This window comes from Oryx dammah, unplaced genomic scaffold, assembly GCF_014754425.2.
Source record: "Oryx dammah isolate SB20612 unplaced genomic scaffold, SCBI_Odam_1.1 HiC_scaffold_11, whole genome shotgun sequence".
Taxonomy (NCBI): domain Eukaryota; kingdom Metazoa; phylum Chordata; class Mammalia; order Artiodactyla; family Bovidae; genus Oryx; species Oryx dammah.
Window position 1 is genome coordinate 49,915,283 of NW_024070195.1, and position 21,603 is coordinate 49,936,885.

Sequence of the window (21,603 nt, forward strand, 5' to 3'; positions counted from 1 at the left end):
TGCTTACTTGATATTTTAAAATATTTCAAGGGTATATACTTTCTCAAATTTTGTTTTAAGATGTTAAATTTAAATCAGATGAATTCTTTTTTCACATTCAGTTCAGTTCAGTTCAGTCGCTCAGTCGTGTCCAACTCTTTGCGACACCAAGAATTGCAGCACACCAGGCCTCCCTGTCCATCACCAACTCCAAGAGTTCACTCAGACTCGAGTCCATCGAGTCAGAGATGCCATCCAGCCATCTCATCCTTTGTCGTCCCCTTCTCCTCCTGCCCTCAATCCCTCCCAGCATCAGAGTCTTTTCCAATGAGTCAACTCTTCACATGAGGTAGCCAAAGTATTTGAGTTTCAGCTTTAGCATCATTCCTTCCAAAGAAATCCCAGGGCTGATCTCCTTCAGAATGGACTGGTTGGATCTCCTTGCAGTCCAAGGGACTCTCAAGAGTCTTCTCCAACACCACAGTTCAAAAACATCAGTTCTTCAGTGCTCAGCTTTCTTCACAGTCCAACTCTCACATCCATATATGACTATTGGAAAAACCATAGCCTTGACTAGACGGACCTTAGTCGGCAAAGTAATATCTCTGCTTTTGAATATGCTATCTAGGTTGGTCATAACTTTTCTTCCAAGGAGTAAGCGTCTTTTAATTCCATGGCTTCAATCACCATCTGCAGTGATTCTGAGCCCAAAAAAATAAAGTCTGACACTGTTTCCACTGTTTCCCCATCTATTTCCCATGAAGTAATGGGACCGGATGCCATGATCTTCGTTTTCTGAATGCTGAGCTTTAAGCCAGCTTTTTCACTCTCCTCTTTCACTTTCATCAAGAGGCTTGTTAGTTCCTCTTCACTTTCTGCCATAAGGGTGGTGTCATCTGCATATCTGAGATTATTGATATTTCTCCCGGCAATCTTGATTCCAGCTTGTGTTTCTTCCAGTCCAGTGTTTCTCATGATGTATTCTGCATATTAATTAAACAAGCAAGGTGACAATATACAACCTTGACGTACTCCTTTTCCTATTTGGAACCAGTCTGTTGTTCCATGTCCAGTGCTAACTGTTGCTTCCTGACCTGCATACAGATTTCTCAAGAGGCAGGTCAGTTGGTCTGGTATTCCCATCTCTTTCTGAATTTTCCACAGTTTATTGTGATCCACATAGTCAAAGGCTTTGGCTTAGTCAATAAAGCAGAAATAGATGTTTTTCTGGAACTCTCTTGCTTTTTCCATGATCCAGCGGATGTTGGCAATTTGATCTCTGGTTCCTCTGTCTTTTCTAAAACCAGCTTGAACATCAGGGAGTTCCAGGTTCACATATTGCTGAAGCCTGGCTTGGAGAATTTTGAGCATTACTTTACTAGCATGTGAGATGAGTGCAATTGTGCGGTAATTTGAGCATTCTTTGGCATTACCTTTCTTTGGGATTGGAATGAAAACTGACCTTTTCCAGTCCTGTGGCCATTGCTGAGTATTAGACAGTCATATCTTCAACCACTGCTTTTTAGTTTTGGTTGACAAGAGATCATTGTACAGACAATAGTGACATTGATGTGGCTTCAGCATGGTGCTGTTTCAGTCTTTATCAGATTCTTCAAAATCCTATTTAATAAGAGGAGTAATAAGGACAGCCAGCATATTTATAATGACTTCACATTTCATTTAATGTTTTTCTTGTGAATTTTTTTTTCAGAAATTGAAAAATTTCAAGGTTCTGATGGAAAAAATGAAGATGAAGAAGAGAAATATCTTGATGTCATCAGCAACAAAAATATAAAGCTTTCAGAAAGGGTATTGATTCCTGTCAAACAGTATCCAAAGGTACTACAATATATGCTTTTTAAACTCCTTGAATTAAAAAAAAAAATTGATGAAAATAATATGATGTTTCATTCATTGCCTTTATGAAATAAATGTACAAATCTTCATTTTATTAGTATATACTAATATATAATAATGACATAGAAGAAGGAAAACTCTTTGAAAGTACAATAATTTTCTACTGATAGCTGGAACGTTTTATTCTGTGAATATAGGAAACATAATTAGATATTTTCATCATTTAACATATAAGTAGTTCAGCAATTTGTCCAAATATGCTCAATCAATAATCTTTTGGTTCATGTTAAAATGCACATTTTATTATAAGACTGTAGAATTAATGCTAAAAAATATACAGCATGAGGCAAATAGCTGAGAATCCTTTTATCTAGGAAGGCAATATAATCTTTATTAGACACTTGGGTTGAAACCACTAGTCTTCTATATTCAGGGTCCATTTATATAATGATTATGATATTATTCTCTTGAAAATAGCTTTTCATTAGATATTTTGTCATTACATGATGTTTTTATCACCAGAATCATGATTATAAAATATAACATTCAATGGCTTGCTTTCATTATTTATGTTCATATATTCTAGTGGTTGAAAACAGTTTGTTTTTTTTTTTTTTTTCAAGTAAATTGGCTAAGCAGAAAAATGGAAACTCAAAGATTTAAGCTGGTAGGTAACTTTCTGAAGAGTGTGAAGCAAAGCCCATGTAATTATCCTAAGAAGGAAGAGTACAGAAAGAAATGCTATAGTTTACCAAATGGCTTCTAATATGATAAATTTTGGTAAATATAATTAAGTAGAAGATGTGTTTATAATTATTTCAAATAGGATAAACATAACAGCATATCAAACCATTTATTTTAACTTTCTGGTGAGGTTTTTGGATATGTAAGCTTTTGGATTTTGTGCTTATTTTGAGCTGCTGCTGCTAAGTCTCTTCAGTCGTGTCTGATTCTGTGTGACCCCATAGATGGAAGCCCACCAGGCTCCCATGCCCCTGGGATTCTACAGGCAGGAACACTGGAGTGGGTTGCCATTTCCTTCTCCAATGCATGAAAGTGAAAAATGAAAGGGAAGTCACTCAGTCGTGTCCAACTCTTAGCGACCCCATGGACTGCAGCCTACCAGACTCTGCCGTCCATGGGATTTTCCAGGCAAGAGTACTGGAGTGGGGTGCCATGCACTATTGTAAGATAAGTACATACAATGAATATGTAATTTAAGTTTTATTAAATTTACAATTGTTTTAATGAATATCAAGTTGGACTGTCATAGAAATGTACGTGAAAAATTTTAGATAATAATGAAATAAGGTAGAAATATGATAAGGTATTAAGGAAAATATAATTCTTTAAAGGAACTTGGTTAATTAAAACTGTTAAAGTCTAGACGGAGTACAGCTTCAGTCTTGAAATCATATATTTTAAAATACATATTACTTGATAATATTTCTTGAGATAATCGTTATCTATTCTTTGGATATGGAAAAGCTTGTGATAGACTCAGTATCTGCTTCTCAGTAAAATGCAGCTCTGAATCTCTGACCAAGATGTGCTAGCATTTCAAGTCCTAAATAATTCTAAATGATGGTGTGAATGATGGAACACTTTGAAAATTTGCTGTTTTTTTAAATCCTTCATTGTTTGTGAGTCTTTGCATTTTTAACTTGACTAATAGTGCTGACATTTTGCATTACTTTTTCATGTATAATGTGGAAGATAATGAAAAATAATAGCTCCTAATGATTAATAGTTTTATGGAATATTATCAAATAACAATGTATGCTTTAGAAAATGTACAGTTTCTATGAATATAATGCCAAGCAAATTAAATTATTTATGAATGATATGAATTTCATATATTAGAACTTTTTACATAAAAAATACTGACAAACACAATCATCTATCAATTCGACCAAAATTTGTTTTCGCTTTTTATACTGTAACAATAAAATTAAAATCAAGCTTTTGAAAAAGGTATTTTATTTCTAAAGTGGTGATTCTCTGTTGTGGGGTAAGATCATAATCACTCAGCCTGAGCTGTTTTTGCTGTGTACTTTAAGCTGTAGCACATGTAGTGTGGTGCGATCCTGTGAACTGTTGAGTAGCACACAACAGTATTTATGCGTTCAAGTTTCACTCTTTTAAAATAAAAAGTGACCTACTCTTTGTATTTCGTCAGGGCTAGGGTTACCTTCTCAGCTTCCTCCAGGGCTGTCTCTGCCCTTGACACCTGCTGTGCAGACTGACAGGCCATGTGGCAATGACAGCGTCCTCCCAAACAAAGAGCAAAGCAGAATTAGGGGCGTGCTTGAGGAAGTGACCTTATCCTAATTTTACTGCTTGGCCTTTTTTGGATAGATTTGGTTTCAGTTAGACTCTAATTCAAGTTAATTTGCTGATTTAATTCAGTAAGTCAAAGAATTGAGAGAAGTTTAAGATTTTAAATAGTAAAAAACATAAGAATGCTTTACAAACACATTAAGAATGATTTATCTAGTATTTTGTGATTAATCACTTAATTTGGAGAAAATGTCCTATGTTACCAAATTATTTTCATGGACTGTTTTTCTTGTTTGTTTTCAATGTTTTTATTTGTAGTAAGGTTAGTAAATAAATAGACTTTATACATCTGTTGTTTACATTTGAAAATGTTTTAGAATCAGAGCCTTTATTTCTTCACAGTCATGTCTCTAAGGAGGCAACATCAGTCAGTATGTTACTCTATAATCCTGAGATTCATGTGGAAAATTCACCACCTTTAACATTAGGTTTTGCTACCTGAATCCAAAAACATTGTACTTTATAGTCCAATATACATTGCAGTTCAGTACAGTTGCTCAGTTATGACCCCATGAATTGCAGGACGCCAGGCCTCCCTGTCCATCACCAACTCCTGGAGTTCACTCAGACTCACATCCATCGAGTCAGTGATACCATCCAGCCATCTCATCCTTTGTCATCCCCTTCTCCTCCTGCCCCCAATCCCTCCCAGCATCAGAGTCTTTTCCAATGAGTCAACTCTTCGCATGAGGTGGCCAAAGTACTGGAGCTTCAGCTTTAGCATCATTCCTTCCAAAGAAATCCCAGGGCTGATCTCCTTCAGGATGGACTGGTTGGATCTCCTTGCAGTCCAAGGGACTCTCAAGAGTCTTCTCCAACACCACAGCTCAAAAGCATCAATTCTTCGGCGCTTAGCCTTCTTCACAGGCCAACTCTCACATCCATACATGACTACTGGAAACACCATAGCCTTGACTAGACGGACCTTAGTCGGCAAACTCTCTGCTTTTGAATATGCTATCTAGGTTGGTCATAACTGTTCTTCCAAGGAGTAAGCGTCTTTTAGTTTCATGGCTGCAATCACTATCTGCAGTGATTTTGGAGCCCCCCCAAAATAAAGTCTGACACTGTTTCCACTATTTCCCCATCTATTTCCCATGAAGTGATGGGACCAGATGCCATGATCTTCGTTTTCTGAATGTTGAGCTTTAAACCAGCTTTTTCATTCTCCACTTTCACTTTCATCAAGAGGCTTTTTAGTTCCTCTTCACTTTCTGCCATAAGGGTGTTGGAATATACATTTAGTTTTTTTTTTTTTTTTTAATCTGGATATTTCCAACTCTTACACATCTTAGAATCAGTATGCAGTCTCTATCAGGTTGTTGGGGGTTGTAACTCACTGTTTTTGTCTGTAAACTTTGCACTTGTGAACTTGGTCATGGCTTCTTATATTGTTTGTAGTGTTTGAAATATGTGTATTGAGTTTAGTTGTTTTTGAAAGTGTCTTCAAAGATGGCATTATAATTTAGTATTGACACACGAAGTGATGATATATACAGAAAAAGAACAAAAGTGAACCTTGGGGTATAAATTGGTATAAATTGGTATTGGATGAATATGTATTCATCCTTGAAGATTGGGATTGACATATACACACAAGTATATGTAAAATAGATTTTTAAAAAAGATAATGAACAAGAACCTACTGTATAATACAGGGAACTCTACTGAATACTCTGTAATGTCCTACATGGGAAAAGAATGTAAAGAGTGGATATATGATTCATAGGATCTCCATGTGCCTCAGTGGTAAAGAATCCGCCTGCTGATGCAGGAGATGTAGGTTTGATCCTTGAGTCAGGAAGATACCCTGGAGGAGGAAATGGCAATCCACTTCAGTATTCTTGTCCATGGGATAATCCCATGGACAGAGAGACTTGGCGGGCTACAGTTCTTGGGGCCACAAAGAGCTGGACATGGCTAAGCAACTGAGTATAGGCAAGCACACATAACTGATTCACTTTGCTGTACAGAAGAAAATATCACAACAGTGTAAATCAGTTGTAACCCAATGAACATTTTAAAAGAGAATGAAAAAAAAAAAAAAAGGCCAAAATTTCTTGATCTCAACAAACAAGTGCCTTACAGTACCTAGGGAAGTAAGATATACAAAATGTCAGATGCTGCACTCTGTTTTTGCTCTGCTTGAAGGATGACTACCACGTGCATGGGCACAGTGAGGCGTGTCAGAGGGTAGGTGGTGTTACTCCACCTGCTAGAGGTCTGCCTGTTACGATGGTACCTCTTCGTCCATCTGGGCAATTCAGCTGCTCAGTGTCTTTTAAAATTACATTTTATGATGTTGCCTTCAGAATCCTTTGAAAAATATCAGATATTTTATTCAATTAAATTTACCCCAAGGCCCACTTTTCATTTCTCAACTCCAGTTACTTACAACTTTTTAAAGCAATAAACTACCAGGAGTGTAAATCAGCCCCCAATTTGGCCCCTTTTAAGATCAAAGCGGCCATGTTCTTCTTTTGAAATCAATTTCTAATGCAGAAAATTAAAGTTCCAAAATATGTTCAAAAGCACCGTGCTTGTTCTGTATTTCGTGTTCACCTGCTTGGTCCCAGAGAGTGGGGCTGCCTTCTGTGTCTGGTGGGAAGCATTCTCCACAGCCTGGTACATCCTCCCACAGTGCCTGTTTCCTTCTTTGTACTTCTAAAGGTGAAAACCGAAATCCAAAGCCTTGATGAGTGTTTTTTTTTTTTTCTTCTAACTTTGTAAGTAATTATCAGAACATTTAATAATGGTTAATAGAAACCCAATGTTACTGACTGTGAAAACTGTGACCACATTTCAGAGCCAGAATCACACTTATCAGTTTAGAAACAACTCTATTTTTCTAAGCAATGTGGCTTTTAAAAAGCCACTCTGTAGCTTACATCTTAAATTTGTTTTATCTTTCTTGGAGACAGCTGCATAGTATCAGTTGCTTTTTATTTTTCTAAAGAAAACAGATAAAAGGATTTGATGGTCTTTGTGATTTCAGTTTCATTCATATCAGTTTCCTGATCTCTTACTTGTGAATTTAAATCTTAATTGAGAAGATAATGACTCTCCTAAGTGAAATGTTACATTTTTGATGAGAGAAAGAAAATAATTCCAATGTGCTTATACATTGCCTTCTCTTCAATAGAAAGGAACTTGAAATAACCCTATTTTCCAGCAAAACTTAGAAATTTGCAGAGATATTCTGTCTAGTGTTTATCTTTTCCAACGACTTTTAAATTAATGCTCATCTCATGTATTTAAATATCATTTTGCCACTCAGCACTTAAACCTCCTTGTCTTCTTTGACCCATGTGTTCTTAATCTTGAGCTGAATATGCCTTTCCCTCACCTCTTTTTTGGGAGTTCAGTACATCCTCATAAAATGTGTGCTTACACTTCAGAAAATGACCTCACCTTCTTTTCTGAGTCTACACATTTTAGGTCACCTTCAGTCTGTTTTAACCTGCTGTTTCTGTTCCTCTAGTTTATTTCATACTCACCCTCAATTGTAAAACTGAAAACTATTTCAAAAAGATAGTTAAAATCTAGTGCCTTTTGAAATGAGTTCAAACAGGTATTCTTGCTCAGGGGTCCTTTGAGAACCAAAGGATCTTCACTCCCACATACCTTCTATAATCTTGCCAGTCTTCATGTGCTTCTTTGTTCATTTGTTTAATTCAGTGACCTTTCTGTAAATTTCTCTATACCCAATAGAACGTAGATGGGCCTTCTCCCATTTGTTTTGTTGTTTTGGTAGAAATGGATTTTTATGTAGATAGATTTTTCAAGAGGGTAGAGGAGAAAGATCACTGGTAAAATCAAGAGGTATTACATCATAAATTGAATGAATTCTCATATTATTATTGACTTTGAAGGACATACTGACATATGGAAACAGGAGAATTTGATATAAATTCAAGCGCTATTAGATACCTTGAGATTGGCGTGGGAAGAAAAAACTTTCTAGAAATTAATGCATCTCCTTACCTACAGAAACATTTAGATAAGGGATTATTACTACTTATAATGCTAACTTAGGACCTGACTACAACCAATTATTTGAAAAAAATTTAGATGCATGTAGAAAAGTTGTGAGTGACTTTTATTTACTTTTCCAAATTTAAGTAGTTGTTGAAAGAAATTTGGGCTTCCCAAATGGTGCTAGTGGTAAAGAACCCACCTGCCAATGCAAGAGACATAAGAGATGTGCATTCAATCCTTGGGTAGGGAATTTTCCATGGAGCAGGGCACAGCAACCAACTCTAGTATTCTTGCCTGGAACATACTATGAGCAGAAGAACCTGGTAGGCTACAGTCCATAGGGTCTCAAATAGTTGGATGACTGAAGTGACTTAGCACACAAGCACCCAAAAGAAATTTGTGTAACATATTTAGATTTCTACCGTTTTATGAGGAATTTTATTTAAATATATGGATTTTATAAGTATATCAATAATTAAATTATGAATATCCAAAAACATTAAAAATTTTAAAAATGTTGTATATCAATATTCACAGAAACATTATTCACAATTTCCAAAGACAGAAACAACTCAAATATCCTCAGGTGATGTATGGTTACACAAAATGTGGTATATACACAGGGGAATATTATTCAGCCATAAAGAATGATGACATTTGGATACATGTTAACACATGGGTAAATATTGATTGAATCAAGTTAAATTGGAAGTGGTCAAATAGGAGATGGCAAGAGTGAACATTGACAGTTTAGTGATCAGTGAACTAAAATGGACAGGAATGGGTGAATTTAATTTAGATTACCATTATATCTACTAGTGTGGGCAAGAACCCCTTAAAAGAAATGAAGTAGCCCTCATAGTGGGAAAAAAAAAGAGTTCAAAATGAAGTAGTTGGGCACAATCTCAAAATTGAGAGCATGATCTTGGTTTGTTTCCAAGGCAAACCATTACAACATTACAGTAATCCAAGTCTATGCCATAACCACTAATGCCAAAGAAGCTTCAACTGAAGCAGGTCTATGAAGACCTAAAATACTTTCTAGAACTAACACCAAAAAAAGATGTCCCTTACATCATAGGGGACTGCAAAGCAAAATTAAGGTCAAGAGATACCTATTCCTCCACGTATAGGTATTCTTCCAAAGGAGGAAAGGAAAGATATACTCATCTTAATTCAGAGTTCCAAAGAATAGCAAGGAGAGATGATAAAGCTTTCTTTCTTTCTTTCTTTCTTTTTTTATTTTTCAAACTTTAATATGAAGCTATGGTTAAAAAAAAAAAAAAAAACAGTTTGAATTTAGCATGAAGACACACAAGTAGATCAGTGTAACCAAATAAAGTCCAGAAATAGAGGCACACATATATGAAAAACTGATTTTTTCAATGGTACAAAGGGTATTCAGTGGAAAAATAGTTGTCTTTTCATTAAATGGTGCTGGAACAGTCACATTTCGATATACCTAGAAAAACTTTTTTTTTAATTTAAATTTATTATTTTAATTGGAGGCTAATCACTTTACAATATTGTATTGGTTTTGCCATACATCAACAAGATAAAGCTTTCTTAAGTGAACAATGCAAAGAAATTGAGGAAAACAGAAGAATGGGAAAAACTAGAGATCTCTTCAAGAAAATCAGAGATACCAAGGGAACATTTCATGCAAAAATAGGCACAATAAAGGACAGAAACGGTATGGACCTAACAGAAGCAGAAGATACTAAGAAGAGGTGGCAAGAATACACAGAAAACTGTAAAAAAAAAATATATATATATATATATATATATATATATATATATATATAAAGGTCTTAATGACCTGTATAACCATGATGGTGTGATCGCTCAGCTAGAGCCAGACATCCTGGAATGCAAAGTCAAGTGGGCCTTAGGAAGCATCACTACAAACAAAACTAGTGGAGGTGAGAGAATTTCAGCTAAACTATTTAAAATCCTAAAAGATGATGTTGTTAAAGTGCTGCACTCAATATGCCAGCAAATATGGAAAATTCAGCAGTGGTCACAGGACTGGAAAAGGTCAGTTTTTGTTTCAATTCCAAAGAAGGGCAATGTCAAATAATGTTCAGAATACTTAACAATTGCACTCATTTCACATGCTATCAAGGTAATGCTCGAAATCCTTCAACCTAGGCTTCAACAGTACATGAACCAAGAAATTCCATATGTACAAGCTGAATTTAGACAAGGCAGAGGAACAAAAGATCAAATTGCCAACATTCCTTGGATCATAGAAAAGGCAAGAGAATTCCAGAAAAAAACATCTACTTCTGCTTTATTGTCTATGTTAAGCTTTTGACTGTGTGGATCGCAACAATCTGTGAACAATTCTTAAAGAGATGGGAATGCCAGACCACCTTACCTGCCTCCTGAGAAACCTGAATGCAGTCAAGGAGCAACACTTAGAACTGGACATGAAACAGTGGACTGGTTCCAAATTTGGAAAGAAGTACATCAGTGCTGTATACTATCACCCTTGTTATTTAACTTCTATGGAGAGTACATTATGCAAAATGCCAGGCTAGAGGAAGCTCAAGTTGGAATGAAGATTGCCAGGAGAAATATCAGTAACCTCAGATATAAAGATGACACTATCCTAATGGCTGGAAGTGAAGAGGAACCAGAGTCTCTTGATGCATGTGAAAGAGAAGACTGAAAAGGCTGACCTAAAGTCATCCTTGAACAAACTATGATCACGGCATCCAGTTCCATAATTTATTGGCAAATCGATGGAAAAACAATGGAAACAGTGACAGACTTTGTTTTCTTTAGCTCCAAAATCACTGGGGATGGTGACTGCAGCCATTAAATTAAAAGACGCTTGCTCCTTGGAAGAAAAGCTATGACCAACCTAGACAGCATATGAGAAAACAGAGACATTACTTTGCCAACAAATGTCCATTAGTCAAAGCTATGGTTTTTCCAATAGTCATGTATGGATGGACCATAAAGAAAGCTGAACGTTGAAGAATTGATGCTTTTGAACTGTGGTTTTGGAGAACACTCTTTAGAGTCCCTTGGACTGCAAGGAGATCAAACCAGTCAATCCTAGAGAAAACCAACACTGAATATTCACTGGACGGACTGATGCTGAAGTTGAAGCTCCAGTACTTTTGCTACCTGATATGAAGAGCCAAATCATTGGAAAAAATCCTGATTCTGGGAAAGATTGAGGGCAGGAGTAGAAGGGCGCAACAGAGAATGGGATGGTTTGATGGCATCTCCAACTCAGTGTAGATGAGTTTGAACAAAATCTGAGAGATAGTAAAGGGCAGAGAACCCTGGCATGCTGCAGTCCATGGGATCACAAAGATTTGGGCATGACTGAGTGACTGAAAAACATTAATAAGAGAAAAAGTCAGACATGAGAGGACACATATTGTATGATTCCACTTAAGAAAGATATTTAGAACAGGCACGTTCATAGATGCAGAAAGTGGAAGCGAGGTCATCAGGGGCTGTGGAGGGAGATGGATAGAGAATTTGTGTTTAATGTATGTAGAATTTCTCTTTGATAAGATTAAAAAGTTCTGGAAATGGATGTGCTCTGATTTCACAACCTTGTGAATGTAATTAATGCCACTAGATTCCACTTTTTAAATAGTAAATTTTTTAAATTTATTTTATTGCAACGAAAATGTTACACAAATATTACTAAATGTGTCTCCACAACATATTACAAGAAAAATAAACTATACACATATGTAGTTTCATTACAGAGATACAAAATTAGTTTAGTACTTTAAAAAGATTTTGCAGAATGAAGGAAACTATAGGCAGGGTGAAAAGGAACCCTTCAGAATGAGAAAAACTAACAGCAAGCAAAGCAACTGACAATTAATCTCCAAAATATACAAGTAGCTCCTGCAGCTCAATTCCAGAAAAATAAATGACCCAGTCAAAAATGGGACAAAAAACTAAACAGACATCTCTTCAAGAAAGACACACAGATGGCTAACAAACACATGAAATGATGCATAATATCACTTATTATCAGAGAAATGCAAATGAAAACAACAGTGAGGTACCATCTCACACTGGTCAGAAAGACTGCTATCAAAAAGTCTACAAATAAATAAATGCTGCAGAGGTTGTGGAGAAAAGGGAACCTTCTTACGCTGTTGGTGGCAATGCAAACTAGTACAGCCACTATGGAGAACAATGTGGAGATTTCTTAAAAAACTGGAAATAGAACTGCCATATGCACCAGCAATCCTACTGCTGGGCATACACACTTAGGAAACCAGAATTGAGAGAGACACGTGTAGCCCAATGTTCATTGCAGAACTGTTTACAATAGCTAGGACATGGAAGCAACCTAAATGTCCATCGGCAAAGGAATGGATAAGAAAGCAGTGGTACATAAACATAATGGAATATTACTCAGCTATTTAAAAAAAAAAATGTTTGAGTCAGTTCTAATGAAGTGAATGAAACTGGAGCCTATTATACAGAGTGAAGTTAGCCAGAAAGAGAAACACCAAGACACTATATTAACACATATATATGGAATTTAGAAAGACGGTAATAACAACTCTATATGCAAGACAGCAATATAGACACAAATGTAAAAATAGACTTTTGGACTATGTTGGAGTAGGCGAGGTTGGGATGATATGAGAGAATAGCATTGAAACATGTATATTCACTTCAGTTCAGCTCAGTCGCTCAGTCATGTCTGACTCTACAACTCCATGAATTGCAGCACACCAGGCCTCCCTGTCCATTACCAACTCCTGCAGTTCACCCAAATTCATGTCCATTGAGTCAGTGATGCCATCCAGCCATCTCATCTTCTGTTGTCCCCTTCTCCTCCTGCCCGCAATTCCTCCCAGCATCAGAGTCTTTTCCAATGAGTCAACTCTTTGCATGAGGTGGCCAAAGTATTGGAGTTTCGTCCTTCCAAAGAACACTCAGGACTGATCTCCTTTAGAATGAACTGGTTGGATCTCCTTGCAGTCCAAGGGACTCTCAAGACTCTTCTCGAACACCACAGTTCAAAAGCATCAATTATTCAATGCTCAGCTTTCTTCACAGTCCAACTCTCAGATCCATACATGACCACAGGAAAAACCATAGCCTTGACTAGATGGACCTTTGTTGGCAAAGTAATATTTTGATTATGCTATCTAGTTTGGTCATAACTTTCTTTCTAAGGAGTAAGTGTCTTTTAATTTCATGGCTGCAATCTCCATTTGCATTATTTTGAAGCCACAAAAAATAAAGTCTGACACTGTTTCCACTGTTTCTCCATCTAATTCCCATGAAGTGATGGGAGCAGATGCTATGATCTTAGTTTTCTGAATGTTGAGTTTTAGCCACTTTTTCACTCTCCTCTTTCACTTTCATCAAGAGGCTCTTTAATTCCTCTCCACTTTCTGCCATAAGGGTGGTGTCATCGGCATACCTGACATTACTGATATTTCTCCTGGCAATCTTGATTCCAGCTTGTGCTTCTTCCAGCCTAACTTTTCTCGTGATGTAGTCTGCATATAAGTTAAATAATCAAGGTGACAATATACAGCTTTGACGTACTCTTTTTCCTATTTGGAACCAGTCTGTTATTCCATGTCCAGCTCTAACTGTTGCTTCCTGACCTGCATATAGGTTTCTCAAGAGAGAGGTCAGGTGGTCTGGTATTCCCATCTCTTTCAGAATTTTCCATAGTTTATTGTGATCCGCACAGTCAAAAGCTTTGGCATAGTCAATAAAGCAGAAATAGATGTTTTTTTTTCTGGAACTCTCTTGCTTTTTCGATGATCCAGTGGATGTTGGCAATTTGATTTCTGGTTCCTCTGCCTTTTCTAAAACCAGCTTGAACATCTGTAATTTCACGATTCAGACATTGTTGAAGCCTGGCTTAGAGAATTTTGAGCATTACTTTAGTCGCGTGTGAGATGAGTGCAACTGTGCAGTAGTTTGAGCATTCTTTGGCATTGCTATTCTTTGGGATTGGAATGAAAACTGACCTTTTCCAGTCCTGTGGCCACTGTTGAGTGTTCCAAATTTGCTGGCATATTGAGTGCAGTACTTTCACAGCATCATCTTCCAGGATTTGAAAGAGCTCAACTGGAATTCCATCACTTCCACTAGCTTTGTTCGTAGTGATGCTTTCTAAGGCCCACTTGACTTCACATTCCAGGATATCTGGCTCTAGGTGAGTGATCACAGCATCGTGATTATCTGAGTCATGGATAGCTGTTTGGTACAGTTCTTCTGTGTATTCTTGCCACCTCTTCTTAATATCTTCTGCTTCTGTTAGGTCCATACCATTTCTGTCCTTTATCGAGCCCATCTTTGCATGAAGTGTTCCCTTGGCATCTCTAATTTTCTTGAAGAGATCTCTAGTCTTTCCTATTCTGTTCTTTTCCTCTATTTCTTTGCACTGATTGCTGAAGAAGGCTTTCTTATATCTTCTTGCTATTCTTTGGAACTCTACATTCAGATGCTTATATCTTTCCTTTTCTCCTTTGCTTTTCACTTCTCTTCTTTTCACAGCTATTTGTAAGGCCTCCCCAGACAGCCATTTTCCTTTTTTGTATTTCTTTTCCATGGGGATGGTCATGATCCCTGTCTCCTGTACAATGTCACAAACCTCCATCCATAGTTCATCAGGCAGTCTATCTATCAGATCTAGTCCCTTAAATCTATTTCTTACTTCTACTGTATAATCATAAGGAATTTGATTTAGGTCATACCTAAATGGTCTAGTGGTTTTCCCTGCTTTCTTGAATCTAAGTCTGAATTTGGCCATAAGGATTTCATGATTTGAGCCACAGTCAGCTCCCTGTCTTGTTTTTGCTGACTGTATAGAGCTTCTCCATCTTTGGCTGCAAAGAATATAATCAGTCTGATTTTGGTATTGACCATCTGGTGATGTCCACATGTAGAGTATTCTCTTATATTACCATATGTGAAATAGATGAACAGTGTAAGTTTGATGCAAGAAAAAGGGCATTCAAAACTGATGCTCTAGGACAACCCAGAGAGAAGGGGTGGGGAGCGAGGAGGGAGGGGGGTTCAGGATTTTGAGACACATGTACACCTATGGCTGAATCATGTCGTTGTATGGCAAAATCACCACAGTATTGTAAAGTAATTGACCTACAATTAAAATTAATAAATTATTATTATTTTTAAGATACAGAAAAAAGTCCCTAAATTTTAGGATCAAATCTAGCATTTGATAGCATCAATTCTTCATGAAATGAACATAGACTATTGTAATAAGTATATATTTGAAATCACCATGAAGAAATCATTTTTTCATTAAGTGTTAGAGAGAACCTTAATGAGCCATATGGGACAAAAGAAAATGAAGACTAAATCCCTAATCTATCTTTTGTATCAGCTTAAATCTCAAGTGTCTATACAATAAATGCAAAAGAAAAAGTATTGGAATTACTTGTGGGAGATTTATAATATTTATTTGATGGAAAGCATTTTTAAGATATATGAAAAATAGATGAAGCTATAAGTAAATAACTATAATACTTTACACCAGAAAACTAAAACTTATACATAAGCAAAAATAATGATGATGGTTACCACAAAATAAAAAGTCACATGAATACCTGTGGTGGATTCATGTTGATGTATGGCAAAACCAATACAATATTGTAAAGTAATTAACCTCCAATTAAAATAAATAAATTTTTAAAAAGTTGCAATTAAAATACCTAATTGGATGAGTATTGGAGAAAAATTTGAAACAAATGGCAGAATATTCATTTTATTTATATGTAATGGTCTCACTTTGAAATATAATTGTTTTAAAATGTTGTATTAGTTTCTGCTGGACAACACTGTGATTCAGCCATATGTAGAGAAAAATTCCCCACTTATTCTAAATTCAACAGGAAGCCAATGATACCAACAGACAGTTGTCACACATGTGACAACAATTTAAAGCAAATAGAAAAAACCCTGAACCTCACTTAACAGAAAAATTGATAAATTTGAAATGTTTCTGTTTTCTAGAAGACTGATTAAAAAAAAAAAAGTTTAATTCTAACTAATAGTGGTATTGAAATGGGCAGGACCCTTTCCCTGCTCATATGATCCCTGCCTGTCTTTTGTCCAGGGAAAACTTTGTCAAAAAATAAGTTTAATCAGAGAAATTACAACATGTGAAAACAAAGGAAATCAGTCAAAGAAGACATAATAATAATAATATTATCATTAAGCATAGTCAAGGATCTTTAGTTCCTTCTCAAGAACTGTAGATAATATTCTGAGTCATATCCTGTGAGCTGTCTTAGAGATACTGAAATCCCAGGGTGCAGAAGCTAACTATATGGTCTTCAGACTGTACTCAGAGCATGAGCTTCCAAATTCTGAGACTTGATTGCAAAGAAATGGGAGCAAATGGACCCTGGAACTGAAGACTAACTGTACCTAGAATAACTGAGATGATGCTGGTCAGACCACTGATGACCAATTTGAAGATAACTGTTAGAGATGAATGTGCTGTTTCTGCATGTAGTGACCCACTCCTACCTGTATATAAAAGCTCTCAACACCTGTTTGTCAGAGTTGGACGGAGTCAGCCATGGGATAGTTGATGGCATCTGAAATAAAGCAAAGTTTCCTTTCCAACAACCTGATCTTTTACTGGCTTTTGAGCAGCAAGCAGCCTGACCCCACACTCCTTTCTGTAATAGTATTAAAGTATGGGGAGGGAAGTTCAGTTCAGTTCAGTTCAGTTCAGTCACTCTGTCGTGTCTGACTCTTTGTGACCCTGTGGACTGCAGCACACCAGGCCTCCCTGTCCATCACCAACTCCCAGAAGTTACTCAAACTCATGTCCATTCAGCTGGTGATGCCATCCAACCATCTCATGCTCTGTCATCCCCTTCTCCTCCCACCTTCAATCATTGATGTATTGGAGTTTCAGCTTCAGCGTCAGTCCTTCCAATGAATATTCAGGACTGATTTCCTTTAGGATGGACTGGTTGGATCTCTTTGCAGTCCAAGTGAATCTCATGAGTCTTCTCCAACACCAGAGTTCAAAATCATCAATTCTTTGGCACTCAGCTTTCTTTATAGTCCAACTCTCACATCTATACATGACTACTGGAGAAACCAAAGCTTTGACTAGATGGACCTTTGTTAGCAAAGTAATGTCTCTGCTTTTTTAATATGCTGTCTAGCTTGGTCATCACTTTCCTTCCAAGGAGTAAGCGTCTTTTAACTTCATGGCTGTAGTCACAATCTGCAGTGGTTTTGGAGCCCCCTAAATTAAAGTCTCTCACTGTTTCTATTGTTTCCTGATCTATTTGCCATCAAATGATGGGACCAGGTGCCATGATCTTATTTTTCTGAATATTGAGTTTTAAGTCAACTTTTTCAGCCTCCTCCTTCACTTTCATCAAGAGGCTCTTCAGTTGTTGCTTCCTGACCTGCATACAGATTTCAGAGGAGGCCAGTCAGGTGGTGAAAATGCAACCATTTTATGGAGCACTTTTGCAAAATCAATGAAAATCACAAAGGCACAGACTTTGGAGTCAGTTGAATATCTAGCGATTTATTTTAGAATTAATATATTTGTATAGATATGTGTTTTAAGGAAACAGTGACAGACTTTATTTTCTTGGGCTCCCAAATCACTGCAGATGGTGACTGCAGCCATGAAGTTAAGAGACGCTTGCTCCTTGGAAAAAGAGCTATAAACAACCTAGACAGCATATTAGAAAGTAGAAATATTACTTTGTCAGCAAAGTTCCATCTAGTCAAAACTATGTTTTTTCCAGTAGTCATGTATAGATATGAGCATTGGACCATAGAGAAAGCTGTGAAAGTAAAAGTGAAAGTCTCTCGGTCATGTCCAGCTCTTTGCAACCCCATGGGCTATACAGTCCATGGTATTCACTAGGCCAGAATACTAGAGTGGATAGCCATTTACTTCCCAAGTGAATCTTCCCAACCCAGGGTTCAAACCCAGGTCAACTGCATTGCAGGTGGATCCTTTGCCAGCTGAGCCACAAGAGAAGCCCATAAAGGAAATTTAGCACCAAATAATTGATGCTTTTGAACTGTGGTGTTGGAGAAAACTCTTGAGAGTCCCTTGGACTGCATGGAGATCAAATCAGTCAATCCTAAAGGAAATAAGTTCTAAATATTTATTGGAAGGACTGATGCCGAAGCTGAAGCTCCAATTCTTTGGCCTTCTGATGCAAAGAACTGACTTTACCTCTTTGTATTGTATTTTTCTATTCCTACACTATAAGTGACATCCTAAAATATCCATTATAAAATTTGATGCCAAACATGACTTATCAAAATCCAGTATGAATTTATTTAAAAAACATGAAAATACTGATTTCATGAAATAAATCATACACTCCTTTTTCTGGTTGATGTGTAGAAATAGTTCTTAAGTGAAATGCACAGCATAAAACTGAAGTTCAGGTGACCAAGTAAAGCATTATAAACTAGTCCTTCAGTCTGGGACCTCACACTTACAGAATTAAAGTTTTTGCAAGTAACCATTGTATATCAAACACTCAGCAAAGCACAGTGAACGGTTTTATTCTCTGAAGAATACTGATTGAGTTCTGAAGAGACTATACTTTAAAAGTATTTAAGGAATTTTCCTAAAGCCACTCAGTATATTAATAATAGTGTTCAAGTTGGAGATCAGGTCCACTGGCTACAGAGCCTCTCTTCTTTGCATTAAATCATTGTTGTGTTTCATTGTATTTTATTGGAAGAGGTGTTGAGATAATTTTGGACACAGCTAGGATTGCAAAGTTTCACAGATAGAAAAGCAGATGTCTTTCTCCTCTAGTGTTAAGTGAGGCAGAAATGATAGACTCATTAGTTGGAGTATGTCTCACAGTTGCTATGGTCTAATCTTCTACTCAATTTATGAATCGTTTCTGCAATATCTGTGATACTGATTAGCATGTCTACTAATACCTCTAGTAATAGAAAGTTCACTACAAATAAAACTTTTATAACTAATAATGTGTAGACATTGCTGTTCAATTTATTTTTCTCATTGAAAGATGATCATTATGCCTGAAAGCTGCTATTGGACTTCTGTGTCACTAAAGAACTCACTTGAACCACTTGAACGATGGTCTTGCCTAAACTATCATTGACACACGGTTTTCACTTGGTTTCGGGGCACACAATTTATTTTTGTCTCCTGTTACAATAGAGGTTCCACTTCTTAGTCTTCTCTGCTGGTCTGTGGTCTTCCACACAGTTTCATAATACTGAGTCCCCAGGACTGTCCATGATGCTCTGCCCTGTCTACATGCACACACCTTCAGTCCCCCTGTGGCATGGTTTTATCTGGGTTTGGCTTTATATGGCTAATGGTTCAGCCAAGACCACTCTCCAAGACTTACATGTGGAGCTGCCTACTGGACACCAGCACGTGGCTGTCTGGACAGTCTAGGCTCAGTTGGCATTCTTCCTGCCCACATGTCCTTTGCCTGTCTGTCAACTACCTGTCTCAATTGTTGGCAGTACTATCCTTTTACCTCACTAGGTCAGGAACTATGGACTCCTCCTTGGCACTTCTCTCTCCCACACACCCCATTCCACCTGACAGGAATGTCCAGTCATTTTATCCTCAATATACATCAAGAGTCAAAGAGCTCTAACCCCTGCTGTTACTATTGTTCTGGTTCTGGTCCCCATCTTCTCTTGCCTGGACTGCTGTGACAGCCTCCTAGGTGATGTGCTTCCCCACATGCCTTCCTCTCTCCCCCACCCAGGACTCTTATACCCTTTACCCTTCTCTCTCTCTTTTATTTTATTTTTCTTTTTCATAGCATGGATCTCCTTCTAATATATTTTGTAATTGTTTTGTTATTTTTATGGTTTCTTCACACTAGAATGTCAGCTGCAAAATGCCAAATCTTGTTGTCTTTCTCAATCAGTTTTGTGTCCCAGTCACCTAAAAGTATGCCTGGCACCCAGTTAAGTGGCTAACAACATTTGCTGAGTCAATGTAGAGTAATTACACAGCTTCTTCTCTAAGACACTCTTGCAGAAGGAAATCAATTATTGTAGAGTTATCCAGAAAAAGATCTTTGTGTTCTCAACACCTGCCTATTATTAAAGAATTTGCAGGAAACCTATTGCAGTCATCACAGTGACAATACAGATCCTCTGGGAGAGACACTGCATCACTGTTGTCATTCGAGCCTCAGTGCTAGTCTTAGCAAAGAGTTTAAATATAAGAAGAAAGTAATCATAGTGAAAATTTTACTCAGTTCTGATGCCTAGATAGTCAGTTACTTTCTTTTTTTTTATTTTTTTATTTTTATTTTTTTAAAATTTATTTATTTATTTATTTTTAATTTTTACTTTACAATTCTGTATTGGTTTTGGCATAGAATGACATGAATCCACCACAGGTGTACATGCGTTCCCAAACATGAACCCCCCTCCCACCCCCCTCCCCACAACATCTCTCTGGGTCATCCCCGCGCGTCAGCCCCAAGGGTGTCATATCCTGCATCAGACATAGACTGGCATTTCGATTCTTACATGATATTATACATGTTTCAATGCCATTCTCCCAAATCATCACACCCTCTCCCTCTGAGTCCAAAAGTCCGCTATACACATCTGTGTCTTTTTTGCTGTCCTGCATACAGGGTCATCATTGCCATCTTCCTAAATTCCATATATATGTGTTAGTATACTGTATTGGTGCTTTTCTTTCTGGCTCACTTCACTCTGTATAATCGGCTCCAGTTTCATCCATCTCATCAGAACTGATTCAAATGTATTCTTTTTAAAGGCTGAGTAATACTCCATTGTGTATATGTACCACAGCTTTCTTATCCATTCATCTACTGATGGACATCTAGGTTGTTTCCATGTCCTGGCTATTATAAACAGGGCTGCAATGAACATTGGGGTACATGTGTCTCTTTCAATTCTGGTTTCCTCTGTGTGTATGCCCAACAGTGGGATTGCTGGGTCATAAGGCATTTCTATTTGCAATTTTTTAAGGAATCTCCACACTGTTCTCCATAGTGGCTGTACTAGTTTGCATGCCCACCAACAGTGTAGGAGGGTTCCCTTCTCTCCACACCCTCTCCAGCATTTATTGCTTGCAGATTTTTGGATCACAGACATTCTGACTGGTGTGAAGTGGTACCTCATTGTGGTTTTGATTTGCATTTCTCTAATAATGAGTGATGTTGAGCATCTTTTCATGTGTTTGTTAGCCAACCGTATGTCTTCTTTGGAGAAATGTCTATTTAGTTCTTTGGCCCATTTTTTGATTGGGTCGTTTATTTTTCTGGAATTGAGCTGCAGGAGTTGCTTGTATATTTTTGAGATTAGTTGTTTGTCAGTTGCTTCATTTGCTATTATTTTCTCCCATTCGGAAGGCTGTCTTTTCACTTTGCTTATGTTTTCCTTTGTTGTGCAGAAGCTTTTAATTTTAATTAGATCCCATTT

The 21,603-nt window shown here is 37.1% G+C and overlaps 1 protein-coding gene across 2 annotated transcripts in view; it reads left to right on the forward strand.

The window, feature by feature from the left end:
* The window catches only part of KHDRBS2 (KH RNA binding domain containing, signal transduction associated 2), an 831,701-nt gene that overhangs the window by 173,590 nt on the left and 636,508 nt on the right, over window positions 1-21,603 (forward strand). For both annotated transcript variants that reach the window (XM_040249230.1, XM_040249231.1), the window contains exon 2: window positions 1,691-1,818. In XM_040249230.1, coding sequence (XP_040105164.1) covers window positions 1,691-1,818 — 128 coding nt within the window. The remainder of the gene's footprint in view (window positions 1-1,690; window positions 1,819-21,603) is intronic.